The sequence below is a fragment of the Podarcis melisellensis genome (assembly GCF_964234715.1).
Source record: "Podarcis melisellensis genome assembly, chromosome: 12".
NCBI classification, from domain to species: Eukaryota; Metazoa; Chordata; class Lepidosauria; order Squamata; family Lacertidae; genus Podarcis; species Podarcis melisellensis.
The window spans coordinates 40,331,601-40,338,212 of record NC_138544.1 but is presented as its reverse complement, the minus strand read 5'-3'; the positions used below and the strand labels follow the sequence as shown (position 1 = coordinate 40,338,212).

At 45.4% G+C, this 6,612-nt stretch overlaps 1 protein-coding gene across 2 annotated transcripts; it reads left to right on the top strand.

Annotated features, from left to right (window-relative positions):
• The first annotated feature begins 470 nt into the window (after nucleotides 1-470).
• Nucleotides 471-6,394, top strand: LOC309381116 (patched domain-containing protein 3-like). 2 transcript variants are annotated; one of them, XM_081931621.1, is made up of 4 exons: nucleotides 489-1,265; nucleotides 2,283-2,404; nucleotides 3,460-3,605; nucleotides 4,441-6,394. In XM_081931621.1, the coding sequence occupies exons 1-4, from the start codon at nucleotides 504-506 to the stop codon at nucleotides 6,021-6,023; spliced, it is 2,613 nt and encodes an 870-aa protein (XP_081787747.1). In that variant the 5' UTR covers nucleotides 489-503; the 3' UTR covers nucleotides 6,024-6,394. The 2 variants fall into 2 exon arrangements, with proteins under 2 accessions (XP_081787748.1, XP_081787747.1); XM_081931622.1 differs by lacking the exon at nucleotides 2,283-2,404 and having other exon boundaries at nucleotides 471-1,265; nucleotides 4,441-4,604.
• The last annotated feature ends 218 nt before the right edge of the window (nucleotides 6,395-6,612 follow it).

Below are 6,612 nucleotides of genomic sequence, written 5' to 3'. Positions count from 1 at the left end.
GGATGTAGGACATAATATAATGTTTGAGGATTGGGAAAGATTGTAGAAGAAAGGGGTCAAGTTGACTGCATGTACTGTGTTAAAGAAAAATATAATGAAAATGATGTAGAGATGGTATTTGACTCCTGTAAAATTAGCAAAGATATATCTTAACTGTGACAATCTATGTTGGAAATGTAAAAAAAAAAGGAAGGAGCCTTTTATCATATTTGTTGCACAAAAAAGTGGGCATTGATAGATAGATAGAACGCGAGCCCAAGCAGGGGCCGAAGAGGACTAGCGCTGCTTTCCCCATATATGACGTCCACCACCCCCCACCCACCGCCGCCCCTCCCGTCCAAGTCTGCAGCGCCTTGGGAGCCCGAGCAGAAGGAGGCGCGTGGAAGTGGAACGCAGCCACGCCCGGGGAAATAACGCCTGCCGGGCAACGTCCGACGGCGCGCCGGGAAGAGCGGCCGCACCACGCAGAGCCCAGCGGCCCGGACGTCGCGGCTGCCTGGACGATGGCGCCCCGCGGCTGCCACACGGACTGCGTGGAGCGGCCCCTGTCTCGCGCGCTCCGCCGCTTCGGCGCCTTGGTGGGCGCGCACCCGTGGCCCTTCCTGCTGGCGCCCGTGGCGCTCACCGTCGGGCTGGGCACGGGCTTCGTGATGCTGCGCAGCCGCGAGGCCAACGACATCGAGGGCCAGTACACGCCCGTCGGGGGCCCCGCCAAGGCCGAGCGTTGCTTTATCCGGACGCACTTCCCGACGGACGACGCCCGGCGCTTCTCCCCGCAGAGGCTGAGCACCGAGGGTTCCTTCGCCTCCTTCATCGCCGTGGCCTCCGCCTCCGGGGGGAGCGACTCGGTGCTCACCAAGGCGGCCTTCACGGAGCTGCTGGAGCTGGACTCGGCGGTGCGGGCGATGACCGCCGGGGAGCGGAACTTCGCGGACCTCTGCGCGCGCTGGAACAACACTTGCCTGAGCCCCAACCCTCTGATCACCGCCGTCGAGGGCGACGCGGCCGCCATAGAGACGCTGCTGCCCTCGCTCACCTTCCCGCTCTACCAGAGCCACGTGTTCCTGGGCTACTTCCTGGGCGACGTCGTGCTGGGTCCGGGAAATGGCACTGCGCGCCCCGTCCGGGCAGCCCGGGCCATGCGCCTCTTCTACTTCTTCCAGGAGGACGGAGCTTCGCAGCGACAGGCCAGCAAGGTCTGGATCGAGACCTTTCTGGAGCGCATCCCCGTCGTGCTGGGCACTATGAACCTCCATTTCACCCGGGTAAGCGCCGCGCGTGCACGTCTCGGGAGGCGGGCAACTTTGGTCAAACCACTTTGCGACGGCGCTGCCTTGTGCTCGGCAGTTGCGCCCTTCGCTTTGATAAAAAGCCGTCGAGGTTCTCAAGCGTGGGTTGGCTTTCCTCGCCCGAAAGGCTCCTAGGGCATTAGAAGCAGGAGGACAGGCCCTGCCCCAGCCTTGCCATCCAAAAGCTGGGACGGAAAAGGGATGCGGAGGAAGCTGAGCTGCGCTGACTCTCTGGCTTATATGTTAGGATGGGGCTAGCTAGCACCTGCAGGATGCAACCCTCCCCTTGCATAACAATATAATAGCGAATTTATATGCATACAGCCATGGGTGCCAACCTGAATAAAATATTGTGGGGCCCAGGTAAATAGACATCAAAGGGCTCTTCAGGCCTGAGATCAGAGTCCAGCGTACCATGGCCTATATTCTCTAACCTCAAAAATACAAATTTTAAAAATATGCATATCCTTTATTAAATAATGGCTTAGTGCTCCAAAGGGGAGCAGTGGAAAATGAGCAACCATTGGAAACCTTCCTTCCCTCCCTCCACACCCAGAATGAGCAAAGGCAGAGCTTTAAATCAGACCACCCTCAATCATTTAGATTATATTAAACTGATATGGAAGAGGAATGCTTTTTTTAGGCTGCAGTCCCATGTCCGCTAAACATGGAAGTAAAATGTGATGTTCTTCTCAGTGGATACGTGTAGGGTTGCTGAAATTAAACAGGCTTCAAAAAACTGGGCAGAGAGTTTTTTAAATTATCGTGCAAAAAGTATTTCCATGGAATGAAGTTGCCACTTTCTGGAGCTTCCAACTAACCGTTGTTGTTGTTGTTGTTGTTGTTTACATAATGCAGTGAAGGAAATTACAATATAACCATTCATTTTGATTTTTTCTTAGCCAGCCTTGATACCCTCCAGAATATTAAGCTACATCTTAAAAGATCTATTATGCAATAGTTTGTCTTATTCTTTCTTTCCTCACTTGGCAGGTGACCTATTTTTCCTCAGAATCCAGACAGAAAGAATTTGGAAAAATTACCAAGCGCGTGATCCCATTGGTTTCTGTCACATATTTTTTAACAATATTCTTTTCCATTGTATCATGTGCAAGGTAATCTCCCCACCTTAATTCTTTGGAGAGGGAGGGAAAATCCCTGCTGCCCCCCACCCCACCATCACAGGTAGATCTGCAATATGCACTAGCTAAGTGAAGTATTGTAGATGGGTAGATCTGCTTAAAGAAATCCCAGTACAGTGGTACCTCGGTTAAGAACTTAATTCGTTCTGGAGGTCCGTTCTTAACCTGAAACTGTTCTTAACCTGAGGTACTTTAGCTAATGGGGCCTCCCGTTGCTGCCACACTGCTGGAGCACGATTTCTGTTCTCATCCTGAAGCAAAGTTCTTAACCCGAGGTACTATTTCTGGGTTAGTGGAGTCTGTAACCTGAAGCGTCTGTAACCCAAGGTACCACTGTATTGAAAGCTAATTGGGAAAGTGTCACTCAGCAAATGAAGTGAAAGTCTCATGAAAAACACTGCAGCAAAATGGAGTCAGAGATCTGGCCCAAATGTAGGCCTACTATGTAGAGTGAAGCCCACTAGTAGACGGAAGAGGCAATGTTCTCAATAGCTAGAGTAGCTTGTTCACTCTCTGTCAGTTTCAATTTCTCAAAGTTACTGTTTCTATTTATTCCTCCCCCCCCCCACATAATATTTTCTTGATCTAGTATGTATTTTTGTGTTCTTATATTGTGAACCCCCCTGTGATCATTGGGTTGAAGGGCGGTATATAAATTTAATAAAAGTTAATAGTAAAAAGTGCAATAATAACAAAAATAAAACAAATTAAAAATGTAACCTATGAAACGTCACAGTCCGTAAAAACCAAAGGACAAAGGTACAGCACAGTTCCAAAGAGATAATAAAGTGTTAACCCATACAAAGGTTTCCTTTACAAATCATAAAGATAAGTTTCTTTAAAATGCAAGTATTCGCCATCTGTGAACTCCATCATTATTAAACCCTAGAGAATTTCTATTTCTTACAGTTGCAAGAAATACGTGCAACTGCTGTGTGGCACTGTCATTTCGTTAAAGGAAGCTGCAAATTGGCACATTACCACGGAACTCTGAACCCAAACATAATTCTTCTTTATCTGCTTTACAGGATGGATTGTGTACGGACAAAAATTTGGATTGCAATTTTTGGGGTGATGTCAGCAGGATTATCTGTCGTCAGCAGCTTTGGATTACTGCTGTTTTGTGGGGTGCCATTTGTTATCACAGCCGCAAATTCACCCTTTCTTATACTTGGTAAGTCTATACATTCCTCATGCCTTCTTATCCATTGGGCTTTTTATTGGGTGTGCCTAAAGTAGGTATTGGGCAGTAATCCTATATAAAACTATGATCATTTGGAGAATGTAATGCTAATTCTTGTTTTTTTTATTTGAAATTACATAAGTAAGCAGAAAAGTTTTATATCACATGTGTTGCAGGGGGCGGGGCCAGATGACTCCTCCGATCTCTTCCAACACTATAATTCTATGATGCTATCAATGGGCATATGCACACATTTTTCATCACACGCCTTCAAAACATTTATTAGCAAAGGGCAGATCTGGCCTTGATTGCTCCTCCTACATGAGGGGAATGTCACCAAAATGAAAACTTGTGTGGAACAAGGAAAGCTTGCTTTGTGTGCAGTGTGTTTACGCAAGCCAATGCTTTTCTATCCTTGTTGTTATAAATTCCTGAACATTCTTTGTAAAGCACTCAAATATGATTTTATAAAGAAAAGTAGGTTTCCGATTTGTAAATACAGCCATGCCTCGGTTCTCGAACGGAATCCATTCCAGATTCCAAAACTGTTCAAAAACCAAGGCGCGGCTTCCAATTGGCTGCAGGAGCTTCCTGCAGCCAATTGGAAGCCGTGTAAGACGTCCAGGTTCTGAAGAATGTTTGCAAACCAGAACACTCACTTCCGGGTTTGCAGCATTTGGGAGCCCAAACGTTTGAGTCGCAAGGCATTCGAGAACCAAGGTACCACTGTCAATAAATGACTAGGTGTGTTTCCCTAGTAAATATCCATGTTGTTCTCCTATGGCATGTTTGGAACTGGTATGTTACATATTTTTCTATTCTTCAGGGGTTGGTGTTGATGACATGTTCATCCTTGTATCCTGCTGGCAGCAGACGAAAGTGAAGAAGGGAGTCATAGAACGGATGGCTGACACCTATGCAAAGGCAGCTGTCTCCGTTACCATCACAACACTTACCGACGTTTTAGCCTTCTACATTGGAGTTGAAAGTTCCCTTGTGTCTATTCAGTCATTTTGTTTGTATACGGGCACAGCCTTTGTGTTCTGCTACATCTACAACCTGACTTTCCTTGGGGCAGTTCTTGCTCTTAATGGCCGAAGGGAAGAGAGCAACAAGCATTGGCTCACGTTCAAGAAAGTGGTGGATAAGCCTCAGGATTCGAAGAGCCCTATGTATAACAGGTGCTGTATAGGAGGCGCTTTCGATGAGTCCACTGGAACAGAGACTGAACATCCCATGTATGGCTTCTTTAAAAATCACTATGCCCCCTTCCTGATGCACACCAGGACCAAGTTGTCTGTGGTAGTCCTGTATCTGGCATACCTGGTTAGTAGTGTTTACGGGTGCAGTCAACTTAAAGAAGGTATAAATGTTCGACACCTAGCTGTAGATCGTTCTTATGTCGTTGCGTATTACGACTCAGAAGAAAAACATTTTACTGAGTATGGCCCAAGGCTCATGGTTGCTGTTACAGAAAGCATACCATATTGGAATTCATCTGTCCGTGCAGATCTTGAGAACTGCATGCAGTTGTTTGAAGAGTCCTCCTATGTGGATAAGAGATTATCCGAGTCATGGCTGAGAACTTATGAAATGGTTGCAAAAGGGGCATCTTTAAATTTAGATGACCGTACGTCATTTATGACTAACTTAAAGACTCTTTTCCAAGCAAATCCAGAGTATGAGTGGGATGTTAATATTAGTGCTACCGAAATAGTTGCATCACGGTTTTTCATTCAGACCGTCAATGTTACTACTGCAGTACATGAGAAAAATCTTTTAAACCAAATGAGACAACTTGCTGAGGACTGTGAGACGCCACTATTGGTTTATCATCCAGCTTTTATATATTTTGATCAATTTGCTGTAATAATGGAATACACCATTCAAAATGTTTTGATTGCTGCTGGTGCCATGTTAGTAACTTCCTTGCTGCTCATCCCCAATCCTCTTTGCTCTCTGTGGGTAACATTTACTATTGTATCTGTTTTTGTCGGTGTTACTGGTTTCATGGCCCTCTGGAATGTGAATCTTGACTCCATATCTATGATCAACCTTGTCATCTGCATAGGGTTTTCAGTAGACTTCTCTGCTCATATTTCCTATGCCTTTGTTGCCAGTGAGAAACCCAAAGTGAACGATAAGGCAGTGGAAGCTCTCTACCGCCTTGGTTTCCCTATCCTACAGGCCGCCGTTTCCACCATTGTGGGCATCCTTGTGCTGCCCATGTCATCCACTTACGTCTTCAGAACCTTTTTTAAGATAATGTTTCTAGTTATTTTTTTCGGGTCTCTTCACGGTCTTGTTTTTATTCCTGTATTTTTAACATTCTTTGGGTTTTGTGGTGAAATTTCAAACAAAGAGGACCAAAATGATAGCAAGGGCATTGAAAATTCACCCAATGTTTAAGGAAAACATTGTCCATATGGAAACAAGATTGAGGAACTCGGTTTTCTAGAAGGAAATGTTATAGGGAAACTGAGGTTTTAGAATGAAAAATGGAACTAGTGATTGTGAACATGGAAGGAAAAACCATAATCAATCTATATTGCCTGTAAATAGCTTGTTAATATGTTCAGTTGTTCCTTATGTCCCATAGCTATCTAATCTTCCTATTTATGTCATGTAAATACATACACCACTTGGCTTAAAATTTTCACTTGAAAAGTGTTATGGTTTGTTACAAGACTCCAAAACAATACATGTTTATTTGGCAAAGCACATTCCAGTCATTTGCTGACAGTATGGCACACCCAAAATAAATGAATGTGGGATAGAGATTGCTCAGGTGACTGTTTGAACTCATTCTGTAACAACATGCTGTGGCGATTGCCTTTTAATCTTAGCAGAAACTCCTGGCTTCTTGTCCTAGCTGCTCCTCAGGTTCCAAGTCGGCAAAATGAAACGAAACGATTTATGTATAGGGGGATGCGGTATGGAAAGGAGAGAGCACTGTCTGCATTGATGGTGGTGGTATGAATGCTTCTAAGAGGCAAAT

Excerpts from the sequence above, each read along its gene's own strand:
- LOC309381116 (XM_081931621.1), top strand. The coding sequence starts at position 504 with ATGGCGCCCCGCGGCTGCCACACGGACTGCGTGGAGCGGCCCCTGTCT. Across the intron at positions 1,266-2,282 it reads TGAACCTCCATTTCACCCGG|GTGACCTATTTTTCCTCAGA; the intron begins GTAAGCGCCGCG and ends CTCACTTGGCAG. Across the intron at positions 3,606-4,440 it reads TTCACCCTTTCTTATACTTG|GGGTTGGTGTTGATGACATG; the intron begins GTAAGTCTATAC and ends TCTATTCTTCAG.